At 46.0% G+C, this 20,311-nt stretch overlaps 3 protein-coding genes across 6 annotated transcripts in view; 1 reads left to right on the top strand and 2 right to left on the bottom strand.

The window, feature by feature from the left end:
• The first annotated feature begins 340 nt into the window (after positions 1–340).
• ATGRIP (Golgi-localized GRIP domain-containing protein) overlaps positions 341–20,311 on the top strand; it is a 167,492-nt gene continuing 147,521 nt past the window's right edge. For 2 of the 4 annotated variants that reach the window (XM_086812509.1, XM_086812507.1), the window contains exons 1-2: positions 341–813; positions 15,964–16,082. In XM_086812509.1, the coding sequence (XP_086668635.1) occupies positions 16,008–16,082 (75 nt within the window). In that variant the 5' untranslated portion in view covers positions 341–813; positions 15,964–16,007. Of the gene's footprint in view, positions 814–15,603; positions 15,871–15,963; positions 16,083–20,311 lie in introns of those variants that run through there. The other 2 variants (XM_086812510.1, XM_086812508.1) reach the window with 1 other exon arrangement.
• On the bottom strand, positions 5,540–7,025 carry LOC147629253 (uncharacterized). The gene is made up of 3 exons (XM_086812879.1): positions 6,336–7,025; positions 6,090–6,251; positions 5,540–5,956 (listed from the first exon to the last, which is right to left on the bottom strand). Exons 1-3 carry the CDS (start codon positions 6,747–6,749, stop codon positions 5,540–5,542), a joined length of 993 nt encoding a protein of 330 aa, XP_086669005.1. The 5' UTR covers positions 6,750–7,025.
• On the bottom strand, positions 6,772–7,488 carry LOC147629252 (uncharacterized). The gene has a single exon (XM_086812878.1). The coding sequence runs from the start codon at positions 7,486–7,488 to the stop codon at positions 6,772–6,774; it is 717 nt and encodes a 238-aa protein (XP_086669004.1).

The following is a 20,311-nucleotide window of genomic DNA, read 5'->3' as shown; positions in this document are numbered from 1 at the left end:
TCCTATCCCCCCGAATCATGACAGGCTTAGGAAAACCTTTAGAGATAATAAAGGTGTTCTGCTCCCAATTGGGAATAGGTTCATACTGACGAAACCACTGGATTCCTAAGATCATGTCACATCCCAAAAGAGGAGCGACAATGAAATCTCGATGAAATGAGGCCTTTTGAACTTCAAAGGCAAATTGTTGTGCCTTCTGGGAAATGTGGGTGCGAAGACTAGGTGTAAACCCGTCTACCTCCAAATGATAGGGCAGTGTCTGCATACGTGGAAACAAGATATGTCGAGATACGCAGACATTGCCCTTTTGCATAAGTCTTGAGGTGCCTTTCTCACCCTCAAGTATGAGTCATTAAGCGCTTGGTCCTTTTCACCCCTCATCCAATTAACTCTCACCTCTTCACTAAATTATACATGCCAGCAAAGTGGGGTTTACGACTAGAATTTGACACGTGATAAATTATGTAAATGATTAATTTTGGATTATTAACCAACTAATGACGATGAACGGAGGTACATAATGACGATGAACGGAGGTACATATATCAGCTGTCGCGATAGCTCTCGCGGGGGCACGCAAACCTACGGCGAGGAGATCGAGACACAGAGAGCTCACGTTCAATCTCCATTCCAAACAGAGACACAGAGAGCTGACCTTCAATCTCCGTTCCAAACAGGACACTGTGGATGAAGCTTCGTGGCATCTCCGCCGAGATCCAGTGAATCTTTCCGAGATCCAGTGAATCTTGTGGATCCCACTTTATCGAAGATGCTCTGGCATTGCATTCCATTCCGAGACTGCAAACAATAAAGGTGTGATTTTTCTTTCTTCTCATTGGCCTTGATTCAATTTCTAGCCAGGAAATTATCAATGCACTTCAAATTTGCTCCATGACATGTGTTTGTTGTAGTCTTGTAGATTTCATAATTTGGAAATATATCTTGTATTAAGGATCACCACACCTTTAACTATGCATGAGAGAGAGAGAGAGAGAGAGTTTATTAATGACGTGGGGCGGGTGGGCGGCTGGAGTTGGTCCATGAGACCAACGGTGATACAATATGTGTAAGTATTATGGGAGAGATGATAGGGGCATCCCTTAAATCCTAGACAATGGTTTAGGATTTAGCATTATGTCTTGTTTCAAGCCTCTCAAGAAGAATATGGAAATCTCAGTTTGCTAGATTAAAGAGTACCTTAAATATGGAAATCTCAGTTTGCTAGATTAAAGAGTACCTTAAATATGACATGTGAGAGGAAAAGTGAAAGAAGCTTGGACAGACCCAGAGACCCAGAGAGTTTCCACTCTTAGGCCTCACTGGGAGGCATATGATAGGTAGCTTGTTAGGCCAAATACCTGGCACAAGACATTAGCGTAGATTAGTCAAGAAGCTGGATGCCAAAGTCAGGCAGCAGGACAGCAAAGGACTTATCCGGGCACGTGGCTGGGCAAGTCAGGCAATCTGGAGGTTGGGCAGCAGCATGCACATTGGGTACGTGGTCGTGGGCAGTTCAAGCAGGGTGACCACCAGGAGAAGGGGCAGAAAGTGTCCGATATAAAGGCCGTCCTCTTTCCCCATTCCTCATCTACTTCCCAACATGGGAACATGGGAGGAGAGATTTAGCAGGAGCATCCAGGTGGCATCAAGTCCAAGACACCAGCCCTCCACTTCAGTAGAGGAACGAAGGCTACTGTTGTGCTACAGAGAATTTCAGAATTGGGTATTTTAAAGAATTGCTAAGAAGATGGGTTGTTTTGGCAAGGATGCGTTTGGAGCAGCAAGGTTGGCTATTGTTCAGTCTCGGTACCAAGGCTAGAGTTCATCTAGGCAAGGAAGGAAATATCTTAAGGTCCAGGATTTAGATATGTATTGTACTTATATCAACTTAATAATAACACCAGAAGGTGAGGGCTGTTTAGTGAGTTTTGGGACCCAATTGTGTTTCTTGCGAGTGGGAGTCAGCCTTCTGAGGTGAGACCCGCATGTTAGGAGGGGTACAAGGCGCTAAGGAGGCGTTGCGGTCCTCTACAGATCACACCTCAGGCAGATTCTTAGCATCATCTGGAAGGACGAGGAGGCATGGTATTTATGGGTGTGGCTACAGCTGACTGGAGAGAGAGCTATCCATATTGTAGTATGCTATTTCCCACTGAGCCACTCCCGTTATGCTGAGCAGCATGGCCAGTCACCTTTCCTACCACTCTACAGGGAGCCACCAGGTTCCTCTACTTGAATTGGATGACCCCATCAAATTGCAGGAGCTAGACATTAGTGACATGGGCCTCATGAGATCACCAGAGGACAAGAAGGTGACAGCATCTATCTGAGAGATACCTCCTGGAGCTCGGAGCTGCTGCCTGCACACGGTCTCCTTATTTATAACGGGATGCCCTGTCGGCCCCCCTCAGACTCTTTCACTTGCTTTCCACAGCAAGGCGGCTCTAGCACCATGGATTGTTGGAATGAATTCTTGCCCTCCGCTTCTCACACTGCCATGTGGCAGTCTATTATCTCACATAGTGGGTTGGGGTCAACTTAACCCCTCTATATAGGGTAAAATGTCCCTTGGTCTCCCCTTATCTTCTGTATCAGAGCCTTGTCGCTCCTGCTGCTCGGCTTCGTGCATCGCATCCAGGGGGGTGCTGGAATAAATTCTTGCCCTCCGCTTCTCACGCTACCATGTGGCAGTCTATTATTCCACAGTGGGTTGGGGTCAACTTAACCCCTCTATATAGGGCAAAATGTCCCTTGGTCTTCCCGTATCCCCCACCTTTATTGGTGGTCTCATGGGATGTTTGGGTGGGTGGGGGACCCAGCCGGTTGATGGCCGTCTTTCGCATGCTGCGCCTCCGTTCGCTTGGTGCTCCGCGTTCCGCGTTCTTTCACGGATTACCTACTGGGATCTCCGGCTTTGGCATGCCTCATATTTGACTTCTCCACCCTGCCACCCCCTATCGACGCCGACCACACCATCTCCACTTCACCCTCATGTGCACACTACCCACCCCCCCCACCACTCACTACACCCAAATCCATTTTGATCACGACCTTGATGGTGTTTACTTAGATCACATTTATCGCCACCTCCTTGGGACTATATATACAGGATACGTGGATCACAACACGAGCCACTCTCACACAAATGGCAGTACTACATGGATATTTTCATGAGGCTTACAGAGAATGGTTTCATACTGAGGGCCAGATATCTTGACATATACACGTCACATGCCATGTGCATTGCAGTGGGCCAGTTGCGGGTGTCATCGCACCATCTAGGGATAGAGATAGGGAGAGCCACGCAGATACCTCGTGAGGAGAGGATATGCACTATGTGCCAGCAGGAGGTCGAGTCAGAGGAGCACTTCATATGCAGATGCACCATATATTATGAGATTCGAGGGAGGTTCCACTATCTCTTTAGAGAGGGGTTTGGACCCTTATCCGGGATCATGGATTACCCAGATCAGCGGTGCTTGGGTGTCATGTGCACAGTGTATATCTACCGTGTGCTACACGCACGCAAGACTAGTTTCAAGGCTTGGGGAAGCTTGGAACTAGGCAGGCTGATTGACGAGCTGAGTTAGGGATATACTAACGGGCGGGCACCCAAGTATGGACGGGCGGGCGCCCAAGTGTGGACGCCCGATGACCGGCCAAGAGCCTATAAAAGGGTGGCCAAGGTTAGTTATTGGGATATAGAGAGTCTCGCAAGTTTGTGAGCGCTCTATGGTCTTGGAGCCTGGATCTAGTGCAGACGTGCACCTGCTTTATGCAGCTGAGGCCGGCAGCAATCTGGAGGCCCGCGAGGGCAGCTTCGTGGCGGTATGGGACGTCACGAGGAGGAGATTGGTCGGTACGTCATCCTAGTTAGCTCAGCTCGTGGCTCGGTGGGGACAGCCAAGACTGTGGGTTCGCCCACGGCTGTCATGGTTGGGAGGTGAGTCAGGCCTGCACCCCCTTGTTGTTGGTTTGTTCGTTTGTTTGCAGGTTTCGAGTCTCGAACCAAGAATGATCACGAAGAGATCCGTGGGGATTTGACAGTGGTATCAGAGCATACCTCGTGAACGAGCAAGTCGGTAGATAGAGAAGAAGAGGTCGAAGAAAGGTATGTGTTAAAAAGCTTGCTGTTTTTTCTGTGCATACTGCTGTTTTCAGAATAGTATGTGTTTTTCTTCATCAAAGAGACCCATGTTGATGGGTCTCTTTGCATACTGCTGTTTTTTCTGTGCATACTGCTGTTTTCAGAATAGTATGTGTTTTTCTTCATCAAAGAGACCCATGTTGATGGGGATGGTAGTCTTAGAAGGGTTGATTGCTTTGCAAGAAGTAGGGAAATTGTTTGTGCAGTCGCATGAACTGTAGGGAGAGAAGCAGAAAAAGCACGTTGCTTGTCGTTGAACGAACGAGAGAGAGAGCGAGAGAAAGCGAACCAGGTGCGCTGCAGGACTGATCGTGTGGAGCTGCTGGTCGTAGGGAGCTGTGCGTGTAGGCAAAGGCGGCGGCTATGCTTGAAGGCGCCTAAGGCTAGCCAAGCAGGCGGCCAAGCAGCCAGGCCCACGTAGGTGCCTAGGCTAGGCAGGCCGGCGCACATGCCAGGCAAGGCGGGCGCCCAGGCCACGTGGCCTTGTGGCCAGGCTGCCCAGGTAGCGCCTAGGCTAGACCGGCAGGCGCCCAGGGCTACACTGCCGTGCTGCCCAGGCCCACGCAGGCTTGCGCAAGCGCAGGCGCAGGCGCAGGTTGGCGCAGGCAGCACCGGCCGCCGACGGCTACGCGTATGATGCACACAGGCGCCAGCAGCAGCAGCAGGATGGCGTCAGTAGACAGCAGCACGTCGGCGGGTCTAATCCAGGAGGAGAAAAAAAAAACAAGGAAAGCCCACTTTTTTTTAGAGCTTTTGTTTTTTTTGGGAGTTTAAATTTTTTTTAAAAAAAAAAAGGTTTAAAAGACCCCTCCCCCAAGGTTTCAAAGTGTTTATTATTAAAAAAAAAAAAGAAAATTGAATACATACATATATATATATATATATATATATATATATATATATATATATATATATAAAAACACAAAAGCAAAGCAAAAGCTAAGCCTAGCTTTTGGAGATTTTTAGCTTTTGGGGCTATCTTTATAAACCCCTTAAGTGGGCTTCTTGTCACACATCTCTCAAGTTTTCAAGCTCTCAAGCTCTCAAGTTCACTCGCACTTTTCTTGTGCAAAGATCAAATTTTCTCTCCACTTACCGTCTTCACGATGTCGACCCAAGCAAGGTAGGTCCATACGTACGGTACGGTACGAGTACGGTACGCGGTACAATACGGTCTTCGAGCAAAAGTACGTAAAGTACGTCAATATAATATATATATAAATTAGATCCACTAGTACATATCATTGAATGTCATTCATGAAACATAGATTACGGAAACTCTGAGCATGCGCAAAGCGCTACAAGTAAAGAAACCGATACAAAGGACACGGGGAAAAAAACCTCTCCTAAAGAGAGTAAAAAGTGCCCCGGTCAACCTAGGTCCTGCAAAGGCTACTCATCATCATCAACACCTGATGATGAAGCTGAATCAGATGGGACGTCTCCATCGGTAAGGACATTCCCATCAGAATCATACTCAGGCTCTACATAGGGTACTCTCTCATGATCATCTAGCATCTCCTCTGTAGCTACTGTCGATGTCTGCGCATGTGATGTGGTAGATGTGCGTCGTCCTCGTCCTCGACGAGTCCCGCGCCTAGCGCCTCGTCTACCTCGCCCGCTCGACTGCACAACATGCGCATCACCACTGGGCTCAATGTCATACGCCCTGGAAGAAGCCCGAGTCACCCTGCGGTTTATACTCTCCAGCTCTCTGTGCAACATGCGAATTATCTCCTCCTGCTCGTTTCTCAATGCGGTCTGCGCCTCTTCTGCGGTAGCAACGTGCTTCAGAGATAGAGGATCAACCTGTCAACAAAATAAACATGTTCAATGCGAATTGTCTGTGACCATGGCATGCGCACCATGCTGGCAGCTGCATGCATCATAATATTGTTACTTGTATATACTAATGTCTAGACTCTATGACACAATCAGTCACCTGCATAGGATGCTCAAGTTTCTTAAGATTTTGAACCAATCGAAGATTGGCTCGGCAATAAACCAAGCGTTCCAACTGGCTGGTCTTGAGTTTATTGCGGATCTTTGTATGAATAAGAGAGTAGGCACTCCAATTACGCTCACACGCACCAGCTGAACAATCCTACAAGTAATAAAAGTTTTAAAGTAATCAAAACCTATTTATTATCACACATCGTTTTCCATTTAGGGAGTTATTGTCACTCACTTGAGAGAGGACGCGCAATGCCACTTGTTGGAGTTGGAATGATTGATAACCATAAATCAACCACCAGTTAATCGGGGCCTTTGCCTCGTCTTCCTTGTTGCATGAGGTTCTGCTAAAAGCGGCACCCAAGCTATGCATGTAGGATACCATGGAGTTGTTTACCTCTGACTGCTGCTCTTGAGGATAGGTTTCCTCCAAGTACATGTCGCGCATGGTAAGAAGCTCTGGATTGCTTATGGTCTCATCCTTTCGATAAAGAGGATGAAGGAGTGCAGCCATGCCATGAATTGGGCGAGACATGTACTCCCAACGCGTCTCTATAATCTGATTCAGTTCTCTAATTCTAGAGAGGAAAAAAGAGTCGAGACCAAAGTTATAATAAGAGCAATTTAAAATGATTGGTGCGATAAACATGTGACGTGCACTTGATAATGGCTTACCTGTCTTGAGACACCACTGTGGACCGGCTAATCTCTAGCCGCATCCTCCTAAACATGTGGTAGAGGAGACCCATGGTAGATCCCTCCATGTCTGTCATGCGCAAGAGAAAGAAGAGCGGCTTTAGCAACTTGACAATCTTTGCTGTCTCCTCCCAAAAATTCTCGTCCAAGATCTTACGTTGGACATACTTTGTAGGCTCTGAATTGCAATGTCGTGGATCTTTCCAAGCTGGATCAACCACAGTGGCTTGTAGAGGATCATGGAGCCTCTGCAAACGCTTCAAGACCATGTATGCATAAGCGAATCGAGTCTTGGAAGGCCGTACCATATCAAGCCCGGGGCTCTTGTTGCGAAAGAGCGCCAATGCTTTGTGTTTTTTTCTGAAAAAGGTGGTGATGCGATTGGCATCCGCCAACACTGGCTGCACCCAAGTAAGCTTCCCCACATCCTCCATTAATAAATCCAAGCAATGTGCAGCACATGGAGTCCACACAATGCTTGGGAACTCACCTTCTACCAACTCTCCCATCCTCCTACAGTTGGAGGCATTGTCAGTGACCACCTGTACAACATTTTCTGGACCCACCTCTATGATGGCTTGCCTAATGTGCTGATATATAAATTCAGCTGTAACACTCTCACCTGCCTTACCAGCATCCACCGCACGCAAGAAATAGGTGCCAAAACGTGATGATACAAGAATGTTTATCATGTGGCACCTTCGGATGTCGGCCCATCCATCAGACAAGATGGTGCATCCGAACTTTCTCTAGTTGTCCCGTATTGGTTGCAGCGCCACATCTATCCTGGCTTTCTCCTCATCTAGCATGCGTGTCCTCATTTGTTTGTATTCGACCCCGTGCCAATCCTCGCACGAACCCACAGCGGCTATTGCTTGAACCATCTTCTTCCATTGGTCCGTGCGAAGCACATTGAAGGAGATATTGCATTGTATAAGTGTGCGTGCAATCTCTATCTCGGCAACCCTTTGCCGCTCCTTTACCCATGCGGTGCTAAAGATGCGAGATGGGAGAGTGGTCTGCTGTTTAGAAGAACTATCACAATGCATGTTGGAACCTGCACCTTCCTCCATAATGCTCTCCTCTACTCTTGCCCTCTTTCTACTAGGCTGCCCCATTGCAATCGAGGCACTAGAGGATCCTGTAGCAGCCGTTGGATTAACAAATGCAGCTCGAGGAGGAAGAGGATCCAACAAATCCTCGTCTTCAGCTGCCATGGCTGCACCCTGTGAAGCCCTCAAATTTTGCTCGGCTATCACCTTATTTGCTATGTCGCGTGGCACAGATTTGCAAGCTGAAATGCCATTGCCACCGAGACCCGATACATGAGAGATGAGGCGAGTAACTGAACTTTTGAAGTCACCTCCACAATACCGGCATCTCCATTGGTTGCTCTTCTCATCATCTTGGAGTGTGTGAAGCTTCCAATAGGCATGTTGTTTCTTGCCCATGGCAGAGAGAGAGAGAGAGAGAGAGAGAGAGAGAGAGAGAGAGAGAGAGAGAGATGTGTGTGTTATTTTGGAATTTGGATGTGTATGTGTACACGCTTGTCACTATGTGTGTGTGTGTGTGTGGGGGGGGGGGGGGGGGGGGGGGGGGTTACAATGAGGCTATGAGCTCTTCAATGTCATGTGAATGTCAAATAAAAAGGTTGAATTTTCATGTTGACAGTGTATAATGTAGAGGTATATGGAGAGAGAGAGAGAGAGAGAGAGAGAGAGAGAGAGAGAGAGAGATTATTCAACCTTCAGTCGTGTGTGTGTGTGTGTGACATGTTTGTGTGTGTGTGTGTGTGCGCGCGCTCAATAGTCTGCGCGCTGTTGGCTGCATGTGCGCGTTGTTTTTTTTTCATTTTTTTCCCGTTTTTTTTTCTTTCTCCCGTTTATTTTTTCGTTTTTTAATTGGGCCCGTTTTCTGCAGCCCGTCGAACCCGTTTTTTTTTTTGGTTTTTTTCTACTTTAAGTTTGGCCCTTTATTTGGGCCATGCCTTATAAATAATAAAGGCTAATGAGCCCAGCCCAGCCCCAAAAAAATGACCACCGACGCTCAGCATTAAAGAGACGACGCCGACCTGCAGATTGAAAAAAAAACTGCAGCCATCTTACACGTGGAAAAAAAAATTAGCGCACGCCCTTAATGTTCCGTACGTACAAAAAACGTACGTACGTCTAGAACGCCTCACATCCAAGTGTACGCGTACGTGACCCAACCTTGGACCCAAGAATCGGAGTTGGACCCCCTTGTGGAACGCGAAGGCTTGCCGGCTACGGAAGGTACCGATGTCGATCTTTTTGTTGACGATTTTGTGTCAAAATCAGATTTCCAAGAATTCAAAGTATCTCTCGAAGCTTCTTCATCGGAACGTCAGGCACAAATCGCAGCCCAGATGCAAGCTTTGCAGAACTCCATTGCTCTATTGACCACTACCCTCTCTACTTTCTCGGGTATGGATACCTTGGCTTCAGCTTTAGGCCCCAACATTACTCCGGAACCGTTTGGGGGCGAGCAAAAGCAGCGCACCAAGGAGATAGTGGACACGTGGCTACATAAGTGGCAAGTTCACTTTCAGTTTCATCCATATGATGATGGAAAGAAGATCCAGCTAGCAGCAGGTTTCCTGTCCGGCAAAGCTTTGCTTTGGTGGAAGGAACTCAACCCTAAGCCAACGACTTGGGTACAATTCGAAGACGTCTTCAAGAAAGAATTTCTCAAGAAAGAGGATGATTATGATGTTGTTGCCCGGTTTTCAGCTTTGACCATGATCTCGCAGCACCTCACTTATGAGGTCTACCTCCAGAAGTTTCGTGACTTGCAGATGAAAGCTACAAAGATGGATCCCACTACTCTTTTGGGGTTTTTCGTAGCTGGTTTACCAGACTCATACCGTTTACAGGTTAAGAATAACAAATGTAAAACATTGGACGAGGCCATTCATTCAGCTCGTATCTATGATGATACGATGGTCTCTTCCAAGTCGAAACCTGTTACCGAGCAGGGGAACAAGCATCTATGGCTAACACGACAGAAGGAAAGTCTTCGAACCAACCTTCGAAGAATTCAAGTTTGACACCAGCAAAGAAGAAACGACTCCTTAGGGCTTTAAAGCTCAAGAAGGAAGGACGACGTTTTATCTGCGAAGAAAAAGGACACATGCATAACGAGTTCCCAAAGCAAAAGGGTACCAAGACAAACGCAGGACCCAGGCCAAAGGCAGCTAATCAGTTGTCTTTGACAGGTACGTCAATTATTGTACTTTCTCGCCCTAGTACTTGTTCTGATTGTCTGTTCAATTCTAAAGTATTTGGCTTGCATGATCTTCTCCGAGTTTATGGAGAAGTGAATGGCCATAAAATTCACATTCTTTTAGACCCTGGCAGTTCACATAACTTTGTTAACTACAAACTTGTGCGGAAATTGAGTCTTGATACGACACTTAGCGACCATACCTATGAGGTACGCCTACCTGCGGGAAGGCAAGTTTGGGATCGCAAGGTGGAGATGCTTCCAATCCAGATTCAGGACTACAAAGATACTCTGGAATGCTATGTAATGCATCTGTAAAATGTAGACTTGTTATTAGGGATTAAGTGGTTTAAGACTCTTGAAGTCCAGATAGATTGGTCTATTCATAATTTTTCTTTTCAGCATAGGGACACCAAGTATAGTATTTTAGGTGATTGTATTCATCCCTCTTGAAGTCCAGATAGATTGGTCTATTCATAATTTTTCTTTTCAGCATAGGGACACCAAATATAGTATTTTAGGTGATTGTTATTAGGGATTGAGTGGTTTAAGACTCTTGAAGTCCAGATAGATTGGTCTATTCATAATTTTTCTTTTCAGCATAGGGACACCAAGTATAGTATTTTAGGTGATTGTAAATACAATTGATTTTGGAAATATAATGGATTCTTCTTTGTATACTGCTTTCCATTGTGTCTTGATTCCACTTTCTTCATTTCTCATATCTTCCATGGATGTAAATGAATTAAGTGTGTTTGAAAGCAAAGAATTACAGAAGATACTTGATTTGTTTCAAGATGTATTTCCTAAGGAACTGCCATCGGGTTTACCACCTGAACGGGCAGTAGATCATCGTATTGACTTGATCCCTGGTGCTCATCCTGTCAGTATTCCACCTTATAGGATGAGCCAAGCTGAGGAAGATGAGTTAGCTAAACAACTCGAAGATTATTTGAGGATGGGCTAGATCCGTCCAAGTAAATCACCTTGGGGTGCACCTGTGTTGCGTATTAGGAGAAAGAAGGACAATACTTGAAGAATGTGTATAGATTACAAGAGATTGAACAAGCTGACTATTAAGAACTGTTATCCTCTCCCTAGATCAGATGACCTGATTGACCGGTTAGTAGGAGCGAAATATTTCACGAAGATAGATTTACGTACTGGCTATCACCAGATACGTATTCATGAAAGGCATGTCGAAAGAACCGCCTTTCGGACTAGGTATGGCCATTACGAGTTTCTCGTATCACCTTTTGGGTTAACCAATGCTCCAGCCACTTTCCAGCAAATGATGAATGATCTTTTTCATGAACATTTGGGAAAATTTGTGGTGGTGTTCCTGGATGATATTTTGATATATAGTCGTACTCTTGAGGATCATGTCAGACACCTCACGATTGTCTTATCTATTTTAAGACAGAATCGACTATATGCTAAGTTAAGTAAATGTGAGTTCTTTATGACCGACATCATTTACTTGGGACACAAGATCACTAGAGATGGATTGAGCATTGACTCTGACCGAGTTCAGAAGGTTCTGGATTGGCCTATACCACGAACAGTGAAACAACTTCGTTCTTTTCTCGGTTTTGTAGTTTTTCTTCGGAAATTTTTACGGGAGTACTCTCAACTCACACTACCGATGACCGACTTATTGAAAGGTCGTGGACGTAAGTCAAATCAGTCTATCACTTGGAATAACGATTTGGATATGGCCTTCAGACTTTTGAAAGATAAGGTCAAGGAAGCACCTATCTTAGCATTGCCTGATCCTAGTCAGCCTTATGTTCTTGAAACTGATGCCAGTGACTATGCTATCGGGGCTGCTCTATTTCAAGATGGTAGACCGGTTGCTTTTGAAAGTAAAAAACTAGACGTACCGATGACCGACTTATTGAAAGGTCGTGGACGTAAGTCAAATCAGTCTATCACTTGGAATAACGATTTGGATATGGCCTTCAGACTTTTGAAAGATAAGGTCAAGGAAGCACCTATCTTAGCATTGCCTGATCCTAGTCAGCCTTATGTTCTTGAAACTGATGCCAGTGACTATGCTATCGGGGCTGCTCTATTTCAAGATGGTAGACCGGTTGCTTTTGAAAGTAAAAAACTAGACGACACTCAATCTCGTTGGCCAACCCTTGAGAAGGAGCTTTATGATGTGATTTATGCTCTCAAGGTTTGGAGACATTATTTATATGGCTCCAAGTTTATGGTATTGACTGATCATCAGTCAATCAAGTATGTGTGTGATGCGGATGATTTGAGAGGAAGGAAAGCTCGTTGGGCGGAGTTAATGCAAGATTTTGATTTTGAGATCCGTTATCGGAAAGGGTCCATGAATAGTATTGCAGATGCGGTTAGTCGGATTAGAGAGGTGAATACTTTGTCATTCACCGAGATTTCTGCTGACTTATTTCAGTCATTGAGAGGGCTTTGCAGGACTGATAGTTATTTTGGTCCATTTTGGCAGAAGATCCAGGACGAGAGCTCATTGATTGACCAAGACTTGATGACTGAGCAGTCTACTATTCAGGCTGCAGGAGGCCAGTGGATGATTCGGAATGGCTTACTATTCCGTAATGACAAAATTTGTGTACTCCCGGACATTAGGTCCAAGATTCTTAAGGAGTGTCACGACGCCCCTTCTGCTGGACACCCTGGGGTACACAGGATGTTATCATTAGTGAAACACACTTTTTATTGACCAAAGATGAAAGAGTATGTAGAAGATTATGTTCTCAAGTGTCAGATTTGTCAGGCAAATAAAGCTGAACGCTTTAGACAGGCTGGATTGTTGCATCCTTTGCAAATCCCAGGTAATAAATGAAAAAGTATTTCCATGGATTTTATTACCGGATTGCCAAGAACACATCAAGGCCACGATTCTATTCGGGTTGTGGTAGATCGCTTGACAAAAATGGCTAGATTTTTACCGACGGAAGACTATTACGGCTACGCAATTAGCACGGCAGTTTATCAAGCAATTGTTTAGACTGTACGGGTTACCGCAGGACATAGTCAGTGATTTACGAGTGATTTTTGGAAACTTGTTTTTGAGAAGTTGGAAACAACTTTGAATTTGAGTTCCTCTGATCATCCTCAATCTGATGGCCAGACTGAAAGAGTGAATCAGATTTTGGAGGATATGCTTCGAGCATATGTATCCAAAAGACAGAGTTCATGGGAGGATTATCTTTCTATGTTCGAATTTGCATATAACAGTACTAAGCATACGAGTACAGGGTTTAGTCTTTTCATGCTTATGTATGGTTTTCAACCTAGATCACCTGTTACAGTAGGATTCTCAGGACTTCAGCATGATGCAGCACGTAATTTTTTGCAAGATATGCAGGAAATGTTACAAGTTGCAAAAGGATTCTATTAGAAGTGCTCAAGATCGAGATAGGTTTATGCTAATAGACATCGTTCACCCAGAGAGTTCTCTGAAGGAACGATGGTGTATTTGCGAGTTCCGAAAGATTCCGAGACTTTACGGACAGGTAGATCTCCGACTCCCAAAATTATCCCCTAGATACTGTGGACCATTTCGTGTTACACGACGGATTGGTTCAGTAGCATATGAATTGGATTTGCCTTCTCATGTGAAAGTTCATCCTATATTTCATGTCAGTAGACTTAAGGAAGTACTGGGTGGAACAGATCAGTTAGTTACTCCTCAAGAAATCATAGATGTCGAGGACATGACATTTGTTCCGCATGAACCTGAAAGGATTCTTGGATTTCGTGAATGAAGATTGCGTAATACGCTTATCATGGAATACAAGATCAAGTGGAAGGATCGTGTTGAGGAGGACGCTACATGAGAGACATTGACTACTCTTCAGAGAGATTACCCTGGCTTTTTAGTGAGCTTAGGATTGAGCATTAGAGGAAGGGGAGTATGTCATGTGCACAGTGTGTATCTACCGTGTGCTACACGCACGCAAGACTAGTTTTGAGGCTTGGGGAAGCTTGGAACTAGGCAGGCTGATTGACGAGCTGAGTTAGGGATATACTAACGGGCGGGCACCCAAGTATGGATGGGCGGGCGCCCAAGTGTGGACGCCCGATGACCGGCCAAGAGCCTATAAAAGTGTGGCCAAGGTTAGTTATTGGGATATAGAGAGTCTCGCAAGTTTGTGAGAGCTCTATGGTCTTGGAGCCTGGATCTAGTGCAGACGTGCACCTGCTTTATGCAGCTGAGGCCGGCAGCAATCTGGAGGCCCGCGAGGGCAGCTTCGTGGGGGTATGGGACGTCACGAGGAGGAGATTGGTCGGTACGTCATCCTAGTTAGCTCAGCTCGTGGCTCGGTGGGGACAGCCAAGACTGTGGGTTCGCCCACGGCTGTCATGGTTGGGAGGTGAGTCAGGCCTGCACCCCCTTGTTGTTGGTTTGTTCGTTTGTTTGCAGGTTTCGAGTCTCGAACCAAGAACGATCACGAGGAGATCTGTGGGGATTTGACATTGGGCCTCTTCCTACTAGACCTTCATCGCCACAGAGACTCATTGATTAGGGAGTCGAGACCCCATGGAGACAACCACCCCGGCCCCAAGCGACCATCACTCAGTTCTTCTGACCACGAGAGGACATCCCACCAGCCATGGATGACATACCCACAGCCTCATCGAGCCACACATTCTTGAGTGCCCAACCCCAGCCAGACCCCACTCTGGCGTGACTTTAGACTGGGCCACGGCACTACAGCGAGCCCGACGCCCCAGACTCCCTGGACCTCGCGAGCAACACAGACATTAGCTCTAGCTTGAGGAGATCTTGGAGAGGCACAAAGCCACCTTCCCACGCCCGGCGGATCTGCAGAGCCTTCTATAGGCTAACCCCATGCGCGATATCCTTGACGGCCCCCTCCCCCTACTAGGGGGTTAGCTCCATAGGTTGTACGATGATGATGGTCCCACTTTGTATCATATGGCTTGGATTTGACATTCCACGCTCATAGCTCGTCTTTGTTTTGTTTTGTACCATGATGAGATTACATGGACACTATTGTATCACTTTTGGTCTCATAGACCCATTGGGTCTTTTGAAGATGTTTAATATAACTTTCTTTCTTTCTGTCTAGCTTGGCCTTCTCCTTCTCTAGTTGGGCTTTTGAAGTGCCATTTCTTTTTACGAGGTGTCATGCTAAGATACTGGCTTGTCACAGCAACCTTCCGTCAAATGCGCATGATGCTGTTGACTTTGCATCATCATATCATTTGATGGCTGTGAGGGGTTGGTCTGCCAAATCCCCTTGTGGAGTCTGTTCGTTCCTTCACGTGATAAGAAGTCTGTCTTCCAAAATTGGAGGCGTCCATTTCTGCACACCTACCCGAGCACAACCCAACCATCAAGTGCTAACGGAAGTCCAAAAATCCTGGACCCTAATATTTTTTTTTCGGGGCAACCTTACACTGATTCCAGTGTCCAATTCTTTAATCTTTCAATTGCTCAAGGAAAGTTACGATAGCATAAACTGCAAATGCCCTGATATGAGTATGCTGAAAGTTTAAGGATGAATGGATGATTTTTTTTTGAAATAGATACACCTTACTGTCAGGCTTTATTTGGCCGGGAACAGAAGAGGACATTGTCGTTTCCTCCAGATCCACAGATACACTTTGCTGTGAGTTGCATTGATTCTGGACTGAAGCTGGTGCTGGTAGCCTGACTTTAGTGCAGTTGCTAAACTTGCTGTCACAATTATACGTTTCTGGTGGCTCCTACTTTGGACCTGAGGAAAGCTACTACCCATAGCAAATTCCTCTAATGTAGAACTCACTACACAAAGCATGCTATATGATCCATGGGAATGCTTTGCCTATTTGTAAGAATCTCTAACAGTTTCTTTTGTCTTGTGACGATGTCGGAAGTTGCATGCTTTATCTTTGTAATCAAATTATTGAATTCTTCCTTGCAGATTGGAGTTCTATCTCAGTTTCAAAACTTGGGTGTTAAAAAGATATGGAGGAGGTTTCTGACACCGCACATGAGAATCAAGATACTGCATTATCTCAGCCTATGCAGAACTCTCAAGAGGTATTTATAGTGGGTGTGAAGGTTGTTTCAGGTGCAGTTGCACCTTTTCTTAGATTTTTCAGTAGTTGCAGCCTTTGAAAAGTTCTCAAGGAGTTGAACAAAGTGTATTCTATGAAGAATTTACCACCTGCTATTGAACATGGGCTATTTCAAGCTTGATTGCTTTTCTTTTCTTGTTGACATACAAGGTTCTCATGATCTATAGTGTCGATAATTTTAGAAATCACTTTTGTTTTAATTTACTACTTTTCTCATTTTGAGTTCAACCACATTGTTTAATGCCCTTGCACAAGGATATGCACAGGTGCGTGTGTGCACATGCACACTTGTATGTGTGCATCTTTCATTTTTTTCGCACATTTCTGTCTCTCACAGGTGGGTAGCAGGTTCCCCCAGCTACCTTAAGGTTTCTGCAATCACTTCTGGCATTTTAGGCAACATAAAATTCAAAAATACGGATTTCCTGCTGTTGGGATCAGGTCGTTTTAGGGTTTCTACCATGTTTTAGGATGTTCGCTCTGTATAAGCCATTCTGCATTTTAGGGTTTTTGCCATGTTTTAGGGTTTCTACCCTGTTAGCACATCTGCTACAGCAGATACATCATATAAGGTCCTCCATGACCAAGTCCTAGGAGTATCCGACATGGAACCACGTAGGAGCGAAGCTTAAGGCTCACCTCCTATCCTTGTATCCTCAGGTACACCCAAGTACTTACGTCGAAGACCCTTGAAATTTTGAGCTTGATCATGAGCCGTCATTACACTCTCCTTGGCAAGGTTAAGCATCACTTGCATATCCTACAAGAAGTCTCGCGCCTGCCGATCTTGGATCTTACCGAATCCTATTGCAATTGTGATTAAAATTGAAAACTGTACATATGCATCAAGGACTAAAGCCTGTTGCCGTATGCTTATTACTGTTGTACGCGAATTCAAGTTGTGGAAGGTACCTTTCCCACTCCGACTACCTTTTGAAACAAAGGCCTTGTGGCATGTCCTCCAAAGTTTGATTAGTATGCTCAGTTCGACCATCACTGTCTAGATGATCATAGGAGGACATAGTTAACCTAGTTTCCAATTTAGTGAATATCACTCGCCAAAATCTTGTAGTGAACTTAGACTGACTATTTCCTTAGGCAAACCATAAAGCCTGTATAAGTGTTCTACGAAATAAGCGGCCAATTTATGACTCTTAATCGTAGATCACGTTGGGAGAAACCTAGCCTTTTGTGGTGATACCACCGACACACAGGCTGCCCTCCTCTTTGCTCTCCCAGCCCACTTACTCTACCATCCCTGTCTGGCAAGTCTTGATGGACCGGCCTTTGGTAATAACCCTAGCCCTTCGTGGCGATTCCACTGACACACAAGATGCACTCCTCTTTGCTCTGCCGGCCAAGTCACTCTACCATCCCTGTCTGCCAACAACAAGGGCAAATTTTAGGGGCAAAAGGAGCCTCCTCTTGGGATCCCTTGCACTGAGGAACAACCATTTTTTTTTTCTTCAGAGAATCCATGGCTTCCCTCAGAGAATCCTCCTTGTCCATGATTCCCTTTCGCGTCACATATAGGCTCTAATACCAATGTAAGGTCCTCCGTCACCACCTCCGTGACCAAGCCCTGGAACTATCTGACTTGGAACGACGTAGGATGGAGGCTTAAGGCTCACCTCCCTGCTATTGAGTCCTTCGGAGGCCATAGTTACATCCTTGGAGAAGTGCCCCCGTAGTAAGACCTGGTGTCCCATATACCAAGCCACACCCTATGGTGTCAACATCCCCGATGGGCCATGCTCAACAATGTCAGACCAGACTTGGATTCGGAGTTTCATTTGTGTCTATGAACAACCCCTAAAAGGGTTATTGTTCTAGTAGTGTGTGAACACACTCTTATAAGTGGATAAGTATGCCATTTGGCATACACTGATTAGAGTGTGATATTTGTATGGGTGAAAAGATAAAGCTGCAAGCCTAAAAAAGCATTGTACTTGGTGAATGAACATCACTTCTATCATATCAATCTAATCACACCATTGACTCGTGCAATCTCTCTCTCTCTCTCTCTCTCTCTGAGCATTGTCTTCCTACCTCTATACACACGCAATGGATAGCTTCCATCCACCTTAACTGAAGCTTAGTAGGCCACATAAATCTACACCAACAATTGGTATCATGGGTGTGTTGGAGAGGTGCAGCCTAGCACAAGAACCCACACACACACACACACACACACACACACACATGCTGGCAGGAGCCTCTGATGCTGGCCGACTGCACTCATGTGTTCCTAAAGACTGGCCGACTTGATCAGAGGAGGTCTTGGTGTTTTTTTGCTGGCCGATTGGCTTTGCCCAGTCGTGGAGGGCTGGTGGCACTTCATGCGCTGGCCGAGTGCATCCATGGGGCCATATAAATAGGCCCCATGATCCCCACTTTGTACTCATTCAGTTTTTCTCGGGATCTTGTGTATAGAGAAGAGTTTACACGCCTATCTCTCTGTCTTTCTTGTGCTATCTATTTTTTGCACTCTACTTGCTCTTGTGGTCTCAAGTTTGGTTATCATTTCCGCTGCGTATTTTGACATGGTATCAGAGCCCTAGGCTCTTGATAGATCTTGGGAGTTTTCTGAGCAAGAGGGGAATAGTTAAGTTGCTGATTGGTGGATTGTTTTGGACTGTTCGGGAAGAGAAGTTGCAAGAGGAAGGCGGGCTAAGGTGCTGGACAGCCACTTGCAGGTTTAGTTTTTTTTTCCCACCCACCCACCCTTTTTCAGTTACATCTCCGCGATGGCAGATTTATTAGAGATGGCTGAGAAGCACGCGAAGATTCTGACTCTCCCCACGTTCCCAGTGGACCGTCAGTTGGACGGGAACAATTACGACATCTGGAAGGTTATGATGGAGTCTGTGCTGGAGTCATATGACCTTGCTGATTTCATTGTCATTGGGGTTCCATGGCCGGAAGCAGAGGAAGGGGAGTTACTGTCGATGAAGAAGGATCGAGAAGCACAGGCACAGATGAGGGATCGTGTCAACGCCAGGGTCCGGTCATTTATTTTCCTCAATTGCACACCACAAGTGATCAATCACGTAAAGCACATGACGTTGGCTTGAGGCATATGGGAGCACTTGGCTTCTCTTTATAACAGGGTATCAGCCATGAAGAGGATCTCCTTGGAAGTGCAGATGCGGGTTATGAATCCTGCAAAGTCATCGACGATGCGGGAGCACATTAAAAGGCTGCAGGCCCTTCAGCAGGAAGTCCTCCAGGCTGGGAAGGAGATATCATCTGAAGACATGGCCATTACTTTGCTGTCCCACTTGCCTGCTCAGTATTCTGCTTTCTACTCCTCTTTGATTACGAGTGGCAGACTCAGCACCATTACCTAGGAGGAGCTTGTGCCAATGGTCTTGGACCAGGAGGAACGTTGCATGAACCCTCCTCACAACGGAGGTTCAGAGGCCTTAACTGGCCAACGGTCGAAAGGTCGGAATAACAACAAGGGCAAAGGGAAGGCTTCACCGGAGAAGTCTTCTGAGAAGAAGCCCGACTCAGAACGAGAGAAGCTGAAGGCCGAACGATCCTGCAATGATTGTGGCGAGAAAGGCCACTATTGGAGGAAGTGTCCTAAGCAGACTGGGAAGAGTGCTGATTCTTCAGCCTCAGCTGCAAAGACTCCTGCATTTGTGCACTTAGAGATGATGGACTCCGATGCTTCATCGTCTTCGAGCAAGGAGGCAGTTGGCTTCATCGCGAAGGATACCCGGGAGTGGATTCTTGATAGTGGTGCTTCTAGGCACATGACTCCATCCCGTGACTTTTTTTTTGGATTTGAAATGGCAGTCAGGTCGCATTTTTATTGGCGACAACTCCACTATTCCGATACACAGTGAGGGCCGGATGGAGATTATTCCCGACGGCAAGGGGAGCAAGCATGCTTCCCGTGTTCTTTATGTCCCTGCTCTGGGTTTTCATCTTCTGTCAGTGCATGAAGTATGCAAGATTGGCTTTCGGGTGGAATTTGAGGAGCATTCAGTTGCTCTACGGGACCGTGAGACTGGCCAGGTTGTTTGGGAAGGCGGTGTGGAGAATGGTATCTACAAGCTCTCTGCACTCTCCTCGTTGAACAGGTTCTCAGGTCGGAGATCTGTGGCACTTTCGTTTTGGCCACTTAAATGTGGATGCACTGCGGCGAGCTTTCCGAGACCAGATGGTGGTTGGCTTGCCAGA

Source organism: Cibotium barometz, chromosome 18 (assembly GCF_041138505.1).
Source record: "Cibotium barometz isolate CiBa-2024 chromosome 18, ASM4113850v1, whole genome shotgun sequence".
NCBI lineage: Eukaryota > Viridiplantae > Streptophyta > Polypodiopsida > Cyatheales > Cibotiaceae > Cibotium > Cibotium barometz.
This window is presented reverse-complemented; position numbering and strand designations above follow the sequence as displayed.